The sequence below is a fragment of the Hippocampus zosterae genome, chromosome 8 (genome assembly GCF_025434085.1).
Source record: "Hippocampus zosterae strain Florida chromosome 8, ASM2543408v3, whole genome shotgun sequence".
Classification (NCBI taxonomy): domain Eukaryota; kingdom Metazoa; phylum Chordata; class Actinopteri; order Syngnathiformes; family Syngnathidae; genus Hippocampus; species Hippocampus zosterae.
In genome coordinates this window covers 20568391-20581143 of record NC_067458.1, presented here as the reverse complement: position 1 = coordinate 20581143, position 12753 = coordinate 20568391, and the positions used below count along the sequence as shown (strand labels likewise).

The 12753-nt window shown below is 46.2% G+C and overlaps 1 protein-coding gene across 2 annotated transcripts; it reads left to right on the top strand.

Moving 5' to 3' along the window:
- Window positions 1-467: 467 nt before the first annotated feature.
- On the top strand, window positions 468-12553 carry LOC127605344 (centrosomal protein of 135 kDa-like). 2 transcript variants are annotated; one of them, XM_052072759.1, is made up of 25 exons: window positions 468-1082; window positions 1288-1475; window positions 1743-1910; window positions 1996-2137; window positions 2249-2333; window positions 2405-2533; window positions 2615-2656; window positions 2729-2821; window positions 3316-3381; window positions 3510-3660; window positions 4679-4887; window positions 5855-6010; window positions 6107-6247; window positions 6879-6956; window positions 7144-7295; window positions 8120-8235; window positions 8688-8842; window positions 9049-9104; window positions 9190-9358; window positions 9441-9551; window positions 10101-10286; window positions 10387-10596; window positions 11214-11416; window positions 11569-11673; window positions 12063-12553. In XM_052072759.1, the coding sequence occupies exons 1-25, from the start codon at window positions 970-972 to the stop codon at window positions 12193-12195; spliced, it is 3357 nt and encodes a 1118-aa protein (XP_051928719.1). In that variant the 5' UTR covers window positions 468-969; the 3' UTR covers window positions 12196-12553. The 2 variants fall into 2 exon arrangements, with proteins under 2 accessions (XP_051928719.1, XP_051928718.1); XM_052072758.1 differs by having other exon boundaries at window positions 2615-2821.
- The last annotated feature ends 200 nt before the right edge of the window (window positions 12554-12753 follow it).

Below are 12753 nucleotides of genomic sequence, written 5' to 3'. Positions count from 1 at the left end.
GCAAGAGGTGCATGAGCAGTATTGCTTGGGGTCTAATATGTGGAAGCGCCTGCTTTTAGTTCAATGTTATATCCAAATTATTGACGATTCAAAATTCCACCAATCTCACATCGTGAGTTCCTTCTGTGCAAATTGAGGCCAGCAAGAGCATCTTATTATATGTTCACCGTTGCTCCTGCAATACCTTCAGAGTCTACTCAAACTGGCTAGTCTCTCTCTAATTTAAAAAAATATATATTTTATACATGCATTGTATTGTTACTGTTATTGTTGGAATTAATTGTGGCCCGCTTTCTTGTAACAGATCTCTCTTCAAAATGAGACGTTTTTTTCTATTATTATTATTATTATTATTGTTGTTGTTATTTAGTTTGAAATTGTATTCTTTTTTTTCTTGGTTCAGTAAAGGTGAATGTATTGTATTGTATTTTTCTACACCGCCCCTCTGGCTGTGCTACACTGGGCGACTCCGGTGATTAAAACGCGCGCCCCCCCTCTTTGTTTCCTTTCATCCATGGTGACGAGCGCTAACCTGAGGTCATCGGCGCTCTTTTCAAACTTTTGCCACCGCTTATAAAACGCTCTTTTTTGCCACACGCTCTCCTTAAATCATATTTATTGATATGATATTAGCTCGTGTCATGAGTTCCTTGTTAAGATAGCATCCGCTTCTGTCATGCTAAATTGTCGTAGCTGTCAGACTAAAGTGCTTCCTTGCGCCAAAGAACGTAGATTGAGTTAAAGCTTGACATTTTTTAAACTGTCATGTTAAATTATTATAATGCGCTGTTATGGTGACCGAGCGGGTTAAAAAAGACCCTAAAAAATGTGATGATAACTTTTGGCTAATGTTAGCTAGCTAGCTAAGTAGTTTTGCAAACAGCTCCATTAGTGTTAGTTTAACACATTGGCTCACGACTGTGCACAGTTTAGTGTTCATTTTGGACTCGCAAGTGTTTCTTAAGAGTCATGGAGAGCAGCGCTGAGAGGAAATTCGTTAACTTGAGGAGGCGTTTGGACCAGCTGGGCTACAGGCATCCTCTGGGGATTGAAAACCTGCCGCTCGTTGAGAAGCTTTTCAGGTAACTTCTGCTTGCAAAAGAGTGGACAGTTTCATGTCAATTTCTATGTTAAGTTCAATTGAATTAGTGTTAGTATGTATAAAAAATATAAGTATTACAATTAAATGAAAAACCGTAGGTACCGGGTTAAGTGAGCATATTTTCTTGTGTCTGCCCACCGGTTGAGAATCACTGATCTAAATAAAAGCACTGCTCTTTGTTTCAGTGATCTGGTTCACACAACCGAAAGCCTGCGCAATGCCAAACTCTCGGCAAAGTCAGAAAAACAAAGCCAAAATTGTGACGTCCTCCTCGAGCCCTACAGAGCAGATAATGCAAGGCTGGTCAGGGAGAACAACCAGCTTCATATTGACCTCCTCAAGGTGAAGGAGGAGATGGAGCACGTAACTCGAGGTAAAATGGGATGACAGGGGCCTACCCATTGTTTCAGTACACGAGTGTGTTTTTAGCCATGAAAAATAACAATGAGCAAAAAAAAAAGGTGAAACTATTGAAATCTGTATTTTTTCTGGCTTACTCCGAGCACAAACTCATAAAATGTAACAATAAACCTATGATTGCCATGAAGGCACTTTTAACGCATAGCAAATAGAAACAACGGTCAAATATGCCCTTGTACATCATCCATTCCAAACTATACTACTCTTCACCTTGTTTTAGAGCTGAAAAGCCGCATCAGAAAACTGGACCATGACATGTGCGACCTGAGGTTCTTGAATAATCAGTACGCGCACAAGATCCGCTGCCTGGAGAAGGACAGCAAAGCCAAGGCTGAATGCATTCTGCAGCTGCAGGAGAAGAACCTGCAAGCTGTGGTGCAGACGCCAGGTAACAGCGAAACCTGGGGCGGGGCCTGTTGTTGTTGTTTTTTTTTTTTATACTGAATGAAGGTCTTGTCAAATGTTTTTACCAGGTGGGAAAAAGCGTAGCATCGCTTTCCGACGTCAGAGAATGCAGACCGATGAGCTCATTCCTCCACCTGCGACATCTGGGTATCCCGTGGCTCAACCTGATGATCCATACATAGCAGATCTCCTACAATTGGCTGATAACAGGTTGCTTAAAAAAAAAAAAAGCATTTTCATACACATTTTAATAAGACAACCATTTTAAATGGTGAAAATAATTCTTAATCACTTAAACTGTCTGCCATTTTTGATCCGTAGGATTGTTGAGCTGCAGGATGAAGTCACAAAAGTCACATCGGAGCTCGACGAGTCCCATGAATGCATGCAACTCCTAAACACCCAAGTAAGTAACCGGTCTGTCATGAGATAAAGTTTCATTCACATTCAAAGTGAATCTCTGGCCAATTCTTTCAGGTTAGTGAGAGGGACCAAGAGATAGACCGTCTCAACCGCGTTCTTCATGGAGGCCGACCTCTCGATGTTGTCTCTTTGGAGGCTGAGAACGCCAGCAATGAGAAACTGATCGCCCACCTCAGCCTTCAGGTGCGCACTTCGCTCTGTCAGGAAAGCTCAGGCACTCTTTTGGCCGGCCCCCCCAAAAAAAAATCAGTGTATGTCAAACAGGTCGAATACCTGCAAGAGAGCAATAAGGCGCTGGAGCAGAAGGTGGAGGGACTGCAGCAGAAATCCTCCAGCAAAGTGGCCGACCTCTCTTTGAAAAACTTTGAACTGTGTCAGGAGCTGACACACATCGATGGCCTGGCCAAGCGGATGGAGATGGATAAGGAGAGAGCGTTGGAAATGGCCGACCTGGAGTTGCGTAATAATAAAGTGAGAATATGACATTTTAATTTTGAAGACCACATATGATGGAAAAGTGTAAAAATGCAGTGCCCCGCATTTTTCAGCTGTTGCTTTGTCATTTTTTTTTTTGTCATCGTTAAGCCAAATTGTCATCGTTAAGCCAATATACCGCAGCTCAATTTAATCTAAAGAAAAATGGGACAGCGACAGTCGGAGACACACATTCAGCCGTTTATTGCAAACGGTCAAACTTGCAATTACGAAATGAAAGCACTCGCAAAGAGCATGTACAAGACGCTCACATTGAACTAATAGCATCGTAAATGCCCACCTGGAGCTGGAGTCAGAGCACTGGATGTTACTCAATAGGCCCCGCCCTTTAAAGGCACACATCCAGCTAAAGTCGTCATGGTAACATAAACTGTACTCTGCATTGGCCTTACATGTGAGAAAAATTGCCATTTAAACAAAAGCGAGAACCCTCCAAGAGTGAAGATTTTCTTTTCCCCCCCCCTTTGCAGGAAGTTATTCAAGGTCAACAAGAAGTCATTGACGATTTGGAGGAGAAACTGAAAAAAATAAGCGCGGTGAGTATTTAGTGAAATAACAAAATGTAAAGTTGTAAAATTCAGGCGTCTTGGTTCAAGCGTTGCAGACGTATTAATTATATGATGATGATGACCAGGGTCATTTAACTCGAGCAACTTCTTTCTAGGAGCTTTCTGAGCGGGACTTTGAAAAAGGCTCTCAAGAAGAGCAGCTGCTGGAGCTGCGTCGGCAGAACGAGGCATTGGAGGGAACGCTGGACTTCCTGGAAGCGGAGAAAATCAGACTGCAGGACAAAGTGGAGAAGATGATGGCTGCCGGTAAGTTTCCGAGGGAATTCTCCTCTTTTTGTACGTTTTGCGGCACTTATTAAGGGGGGCACACGCTAAGTTTCAAAGTCAACCGCTTTGGCTTCTCCTGTCCCACGTCGATCCGTTTCGGTCCCGGGCGCCGACTCTCGGTTCCAAGGGCGCATCTTCTCTTCTCATCCTCAACTTCAGCAGCCATCCACGCAGCCGCAACGTGGCGGACTGTCCGACGGTGTTAGGTTAATGACGGTAATCTGATGCTAAGAACGCAGGAAGACTCAGGAGGCAGGCACAGTTGTCTTTCTTGCCTTTTTTTTTTCCAAGATGGCGCCCGAGTAGGCAGCCTTCAGCAAGTGCTCTTCAAGAGCCTTGCTTTTTTGTCGTTTTTGTTTTGTCACATGTTGTTTGTTGTTCCATCGCGTGGACCCGATATGGACCGTTTTCAGCGTTTTTTTTTTTTGGGCCACGACATTCGTCAAAGGAGAAGTATCTTCACTTGGTGGTTGCGCCTTCTCGGCAGCACGCCTGTACCGGCACAGATTTTGATTGGGAGGAATGTCGGCGCTATTAACTGTCGGTGCTGGACAGGCCTGGGGGCGCTTGTGTGTTTTTTTGCGCCTGTAATGGGCAGCTTTTTTCACAAGCCCGTTTTGTTCAGCGGAGATGTCGGCGCTGTTGGATCGTCTGCGTTGGTGCGGCTGGATGGATGAGGAGAGAGGAGCGCCGATGCGTGTTTGGAGCCGGGGGTCGCCTCTCGGAGTTGGGATGGATTTTGCATGAGACAGTCAGTGGACGCGACTGCTTCTCGTTGACTTTGAAACTGAGCTTGTAGCCGACGTGTGCGCATTTTGAGCATGTCATGTCTCCGATCCACTGGTGAAAGGACACTTTGATTCTCTCCCCTTTCATCTCAAACTGCTTCAAACGACAAAGCGCGTGACGGAAAAGTGGTTAGGACTGCATGACTGGCCCGTGTTTTATGTTATGTGTTGTGTTTTTGGTCATGATAATTGGAACATGCAATTTGTAGACAAAGAGATGGTGCTGGAGCTGGAAGCTTTGCGAGCCAAACACGGCGTCTGCGGCAGGGAACGCTCGCCGTCGCGCCTGGACGCTTTCGTCAAGAGTCTTGAGGAGGAGCGGGACCGCTACCGTCAGGAAGCCGAACACTGCAGACGAGTCCGGGGAACCGGCAGCCCCGCTCGTAGTCCGGGCCGGGGCAGGATTCCAGCTGGCAAGGTAATTAGGGTATTAGTAGACCGTAAGATGATTTACAAATCCTTTTTTTTTTTTTACGGTGATGTCAATTTTGTAGTCATTGAGTGTAATTGAATTTCAATTCATTGCGTAGCCCTAATGTGGGGGAGGAGTAAAAAATTTTTTATATGGTCTCGATCTTGGGAATTTGAACAAATAATGGGTGGGTGTGTGTGGACAAGGGGTGCCCATTAGGTAGATCCTGATCTACCGGTAGATCTAAGACAGGTCCCAAGTAGATCCGAGGAGTGTCGAGAAGAAAAAAAACAAACAACCATTTGTGTGTCTTTGTACATGTTAGTAATATATTTTTTATTTTAATATACACTGCACACTAATCCGTCTCATTTTAACAAAAAAAAATATTTAAAATATAAAATAAAGCGTGGCCCGGTAGCCCAGTGGTTAGCACGTCGGCTTCACAGTGCAGAGGTACCGGGTTCGATTCCAGCTCCGGCCTCCCTGTGTGGAGTTTGCATGTTCTGCCCGGGCCTGCGTGGGTTTTCTCCGGGTGCTCCGGTTTCCACCCACATTCCAAAAAACATGCATGGCAGGCTGATTGAACACTCTAAAAAAAAATTGTCCCTAGGTGTGAGTGTGAGTGCGAATGGTTGTTTGTTTCTGTGTGCCCTGCGATTGGTTGGCAACCGATTCAGGGTGTCCCCCGCCTACTGCCCGGAGACGGCTGGGATGGGCTCCAGCACCCCCCGCGACCCTAGTGAGGATCAAGCGGTACGGAAGATGAATTAAATGAATGAATAAAATAAAGCATGTAAATCTTAAATTTGTGTGTGTGTGTGTGCGTGCGCGCGCCGGTAAGGGTAGATCCTGTGAGGTTAGTTGATCAAAAAGTAGATCTTCGATCTTTGGGCACCCCTGGTGTGGACCATATGCCCACCGATGGGCGGGGTCACCGTCGTCCAATTTTCAGCTTGTTGACACTGCGCAGGGAGGCGCTGCAGAGTCGGACTTGCTCACTTTGGGGAAGGAGCGAGACGAGCTGAAGGCGGCTCTGCAGGATGTGGAGGTGCACATGGAGGACATCCAGACCAACGTGAAAGCTCTCACTTCTGAGAGAGACCACTTCAAAGTTATGTTTTACCAGGTGAATAGCCTCATCCACCCCCCTCTCCATCCCTAGGTTTCTTTTTTTTTGGTTGGGGGGTGAGAGATGGGCTTCTAACAGCTGTTATTTATTCAGGCGCAAGAGCAGCTGAAGGACACCCGTCAAAGCTCAAGCACGTCCGATGACGTCTTGAACCTGAAAGAGGAACTGAGGTTGGCAGAAAGTAAAATCCTGAAGGTTAAGGCAGAGCGAGACTTGCTGATGGAGGAGTTTCAGGTGAGTTTGCTTTTGTCAGCCCGTCCCCCCACCCCACCCGTTTGCCAGCGGGGTTCCAGACCCTGTGCGGTTGCGTTTCCATTCCACTTTTTTAAGGCACGCGCTTACATTGGAACGTTCCTCAGAGCCACCACTCACTGTCATTTGATTGGTCGACGGCAGTTCTTCAAACTGTCGCGGAAAAGAACCAATACTGACAATCTGGACACATTCATTCATTCATCTTCCGAGCCGCTTGATCCTCACTAGGGTCGCGGGGGGTGCTGGAGCCCATCCCAGCCGTCTCCGGGCAGTAGGCGGGGGACACCCTGAATCGGTTGCCAGCCAATCGCAAGGCACACAGAAACGAACAACCATTCGCACTCACACTCACTAGGGACAATTTAGAGTGTTCAATCAGCCTGCCACGCATGTTTTTGGAATGTGGGAGGAAACCGGAGCACCCGGAGAAAACCCACGCAGGCCCAGGGAGAACATGCAAACTCCACACAGGGAGGCCGGAGCTGGAATCGAACCCGGTACCTCTGCACTGTGAAGCCGACGTGCTAACCACTGGACTAACGGGCCGCCCAATCTGGACACATATGAGCAGGGTTTTTTTTCCCACCATCTTCTTCTTCTTCTTCATTAGGTTGGCCAACCTTCGGCTCTGCCAAATGGACATGGGCAAGAAAAGCGGATACTAGACATGCAGAATGGCATTCACATTGTAAGCCCGGATCATTATTTTCCCATGTGACGCATTATTTTTCCATGTTTGCCAAACTCGAGTTTGAAGTCTCCACTGTCTTGGATAAGAACTCTGAATGACATGAATGCCTCTGCTTCTAACTTTACTGCACATTCTATTTAAAAGAAGAATGAAAAAAAAAAGCTTTTGACTTTTTGGTGTGAAGCTGGAACAGGAGAACTTAGAGCTGCGCTCGCAGCTCTTTGCGCTAAAGGACAGCAAGCGGGACATGGAGCAGAAACTGGACGTCCAGTCAAGTGCGCTGCTTCAAAACGCCGAAGAGACGGCGCAGCACAGGAAAATGGCTTCTGCGTTGAGGTTTGTTGAGAAATCTCACAACACTTCATTGCTTTAAATTGTGGCCAGTGGAGCTTGGAATGAATCACCTTTTCTTACAGATGTGTCCCAGAGTCAAATTTGATCTGTTTTAGGATTTGGGAACACGTCGTCACCAACTCTTGAGGAAAAAGTTTAAAAGGAAAAAAATTAAGAACAATTTTCCCCCCGACAGCCGTTTCACCAATCGGCACAAAACCGGTGGACATCTCTATCATAACGGCACGCATGAAAAACCTTGCAAAATTGAACAGGAAGTCGGCCAGTTTGGTTTGAAGCAACCATTTTTGGCAGTGTTAAAAATTTGAAAGTAAAATTACAGAACCATGCGTTTCCTCAGACAAACAAATGCTGTACAGAACAATCTATTGTTTTTCTGATAATATTATGCTTCTATATTTTAACGATTTTCTGCTAGCACGTCATAAATTCAATTGAATAAGATAAGATAAGATATCCTTTATTCGTCCCACACTGGGGAAATTTACAGCCTCCAGCAGCAAGAATGTATGTAGAAAGAAGAAAGGAGACAGAGAAAAAAAAACAACAAACATTCATTCATTCATTCATTCATAAGTCAAATAATCCCGACTTTGTTCACTTGGAAATGACGTCTGCCATAACATGGTACTTTCAGATAGTCAAACTGCAGGTGTGCATTTTTGGTCATCCACGGCAATGACATATGGCCACTGTTTGACAATAAGCCCCTTTTTGCGGGGGCGGGGGGATTCATCATAGGACACTTATTCCTATTCAATGGATTGCTTGTCTCTCAAAGTCGATGTTTTCTTTCTGCTTGTCAGGCTGCAACAGGAGCAGATGAAGTGTTCGCTGTCTGAGCTCCAACAAAAGCTGTCTGTGAAGACCTCCGAGCTGCACGCCGCTAACGAACAGATGGAAATTCAGGATGAGACCATAGGTGACGATTTGTCACGATTGTTATATTTATGTAATTAATTAATAAGGGCGGCCCGGTAGTCTAGTGGTTAGCACTTCGGCTTCACAGTGCAGAGGTACCGGGTTCGATTCCAGCTCCGGCCTCCCTGTGTGGAGTTTGCTTGTTCTCCCCGGGCCTGCGTGGGTTTTCTCCGGGTGCTCCGGTTTCCTCCCACATTCCAAAAACAGGCATGGCAGGCTGATTGGACGCTTTAAAATTGTCCCTAGGTGTGAGTGTGAGTGCGAATGGTTGGTCGTTTCTGTGTGCCCTGCGATTGGCTGGCGACCGATTCAGGGTGTCCCCCGCCTACTGCCCGAAGACAGCTGGGATAGGCTCCAACACCCCCCGCGACCCTAGTGAGGATCAAGCGGCTCGGAAGATGAGATGAGATTTTTTTTAACGATTGCCGCTGAATTCTCTGCTTTTTCTCGCAGGGATGTTGCGTCAGCAGGTGGCCAAGCACAAGCAAGAGGCGGAACGGCTTCAGCACTCATTCTCTGCGCTGGATAAGGAGAAGGATGGCCTGCAAGATGAGGTGGATCAAAAAGCAGAGAAGCTGGTTGTTCTTCAGGAGGAACTTGAAAACAAGGTCGCTCTTTTAAAATTTTCTGGATGAAAGCTTTGTTTATGAACCCTCGTGTTTTGTGTGTCATTTTTTTCTGACATTTTTGGATTATTTCTGTTGCTGAGAAACAAACGTAACTCGATGGTTAAGCTTTTCAAATTACATTGTTGGGGACCATGTCACCATAGTTTCCGTAGCTTATAATTGCAAATGTTATTTTGTCTGTTTAGGCAAAGACACTTGAGGATGTTAGGCACACAGTCACAGCAATGGACAAATCTGTGGCGTGAGTGGTTTATTTTATTTTTTCTTTTTTAAGGCATAACCGTACCTAATTGAGACTTGCGCGATCCGACACGTTTGTGTTTTAGTCAACTGCAGGGGGCGCTAAATAGCCGCGAGAGGGAGATCGCCAGTCTCCGGAAACAGCTCGACGAAGCCTTGATGGAGGTGGCGGGACTACAGAAAACCAAAGAGATCACAGTCAGGGAGAAGAGGAGGCTTCAAGATGACCTGACGACGATGACCAGAGAGAACCAAGTGCGGATCACGTTCTTCTGATCATCGTGTTTGGAAAAGCAAAGAATGAACAGCCGAGCTCCGCCTCTGTTGTCTCGTCTAGGCGGTCACCGTGGAGATGGAGGAGGCTTTGCGTGAGCGCGACGAGCTGAAACTGAGAGTGCACTCTTACATCAGCGCGGTGGCCAAAATTGAGAACCTGTTGCAGAAAAAGGCAAGAGAAATTTGCCATACACAATACAGTACATGATTGTAAATCTGCACAGTTTATTTTATTTTTAAACAAAATACAGAATGTTTGGTCCATTGAGAAATGAAATTAAATAAATAAAAAGTTGACTTTTTTTTTTTTTTTTTTGCTTTTAATTGTGACCAAAGGTTGCAGTGTCGCAGTGGAACACACTCATGGACCATTCATGTTGTCCTTGGGGCTGACTAGTACACGCTGGTTCCATGTTTTTTTTTTTTAGGACAATGCACATTAATCAAAAGGCATCTGTGTAGGTAACTGTAACCGTCAGTTTTTTCTAATCCTTACGCTTCCTCCTCCATGCATAGCTGCCCATTCCTCACCTCTCTGCTCACTGAGAATGGAAAATAAAGTTAATTGGAGGCAATTTATTTCAAAGAGGGGGACTGGCTTACCAAACTCCTCAAGCAGCCAATTACGAAAATTCATTTGTCCCCAGCTTCTACTGCTGGCGTGCTAGCTTGGTTTTGTGGTATTTCCCTTCAGCTGACTGTGAACTGTTGGCCTCCGCAGGATCAGGAGAACCTGGACCTGCTGGAGCGCTACCGCGCGGCCCACTTGGACGTGGAGGAGCGGGAGCGCAGGCTGCAGCAGATTGAGGAGCTGAAGAACTCCATCCGCCTGGAGCTCCTGTCGTCCGACGCCGAACGCCGGCACCTGCGTGAAACCGTCGGCAACAAGGAGCTTGAGATCCAGCAGGTGAGACACATGATCCCAGTTAACCCAATTCAATTAAAAACGCTCATCATTTTGAATTGCATTGATGTACATTCCCCCCCCACCCCACCCCCACCTCCAGAATATCCAAGCTCTGCAGGCGTACGAGGGCAAAGTGTCAACGCTGGCCCGAACCATGGCCCGACTTGAGGAGGAGCTGCACAAGGCCCAGGAGGAGAAAGCGACTCTCTCCTCCGATTTGGCCTCGGTCAGGGAGCTTTGCGTCAAGCTGGACTCTGCCAAGGAGCTCACCGTGCGACAGGTCACATCCAAGAGCATGGAACTCGAGAGGGTGAGCAGCGGCTCTCGGCGTGCCTCATTCGATTATTCAATGGAACGATTTTAATCTGTACAATAATACTTTAGGTGGCCCTGTAGCCAAGTGGTTAGCGCGTCGGCTTCACAGTGCAGAGGTACCGGGTTCGATTCCAGCTCCGGCCTCCCTGTGTGGAGTTTGCATGTTCTCCCTGGGCCTGCGTGGGTTTTCTCCGGTTTCCTCCCACATTCCAAAAACATGCGTGTCATGCTGATTGGATGCTCTAAATTGTCCCTAGGTGTGAGTGTGAGTGCGAATGGTTGTTCGTCTCTGTGTGCCCTGCGATTGGCTGGCAACCGGTTCAGGGTGTCCCCCGCCTACTGCCCAGAGACGGCTGGGATGGGCTCCAGCACCCCCCGTGACCCTAGTGAGGATCAAGCGGTACAGAAGATGAATGAATGAATAATACTTTAAAATTTTTCGTTCGCTCGATCTCAATCTGTTTCTCAAATACTGCAACTCAAAGCAATAAATGGATGGCTCGTAAACTTTTAAGTTGGGGGCGCTCTTAAGTCAAGGCACCACTATATTGTATGTCAATGTTCAGCAAGATATACTCGCTTTGTTAAAATTAATCTCGGTCCCACCCACAGGTGGAAGCAGAGCTGGAGGACGTGCGCTCCGAAGCGCAGCTGCTGAAAAAGCAACTGACCAGCGAGCGGCTGGCAGTGCAAAATCTGGAGAAATTGCTGTCCACCAATCGCCAAAAGGAGTTCCAGACGCACCTGACGGCCAGCGAGAAGGAGTCCGAGCTCAAGGTCCTGCGCGACAGGCTCACCCTGGCCGACAACAAGAAGTAAGGACTCGGAGCAGCCTGACGCGTATCGAAAAAGCCATTGCTGACTTGTCTTTCTAGTCAGGATAAAGAGCCTATTAGTACACCAACCGAAAACTGGATAACAAGGATACGGAGTGATTTATTCCCCCCCCCATGTTGCCGTATGACAGCACCGAGCACGCGAGGGACGTGTCCAACCTGCGCAACAAAGTCTGTCAGCTGCAGACCGAGATGGACGTCCTCAACAGACAGCTGACGTCAGAGCGCTTTGAACGGTGAGTTCAATGACCGCCACCTAGTGTTGAATGAATGAACACGCATTGCACCGGAACGTACAAATTGCAACTTGAGCGATGCGACGAGTATCAATCAGCCCATATGCAGTGTTGACACACATGCTTCTACAAAAAAAAAAAAAACATTCATTGCGTGTTATATTTATTTTAAATGAAATTTTACCTTGAACAATATTCAGCAGCTTTTCCTGTACTGTGAAGATGGCAACTTGATTTCTAAAGCAGAACAGTATCATAAGTTTACCAAGGACAGAATTAGAACCATAAAGCTGTTCTGATGGGACTTTATGATAGGCTTACCAAAAAATAAAATAAAATAAAAATGCAGTAGTGTGGTCACACAAGTGCGGTTGTCTGTGTACTGCCAGCGAGAGGGCCACGCAGGAGATGAGGCGGCGAGGCCTGTCCGTGTCTCCGCTGCGGAGCTCGTCGTCGCTCAACGTCTCGACAGGTTCGCAGTGCACGTCCGTCACCAGCTCCACTCCACAGTCAGACAATTAATACATCATTCTTTTCATTCATCTACAGTAGATAGTGATACCTCGACCATCATAAGGTTGCTTCAATCGCTTATGTTGAATGACTTTAGATTTAATTAAGAAGAACTGTCAGGCTCTAGCACGTGGGCAAGGAGAGCTAGAGTTGTCAGTGCACTTTTTTGAAGTTGCCAGCAAGTATTTATTGAGCTATTATGCTATTCAAGCTATTATGCTTGAATTGTTTCACGCACGTCTTGGATTTTCGCATTTTCTGTACAATATAACATTGTTTACCTCCATCCTTTTTTCCCCTCATGTTCTAAATATATATTGTGTACATACTGACATTTGTTGAATAAACATGACATTGTGTTTTCATACAGTTGGAAAGATGAGACATTTCTGCTCCTGTTTATTCAATTAAATACATTTTTAAATAACAAGAATGAGCATAAACGGCAAGGTAATTATTTTTGTGGGGGGGTGGGGCACCTGTTTAAACCATCGAAAACATTGAGACATTTCTCAAACTTTTAAATCAATTCAGTAGTGAGTTCTTCAATGAACATTTGAAAAAAAA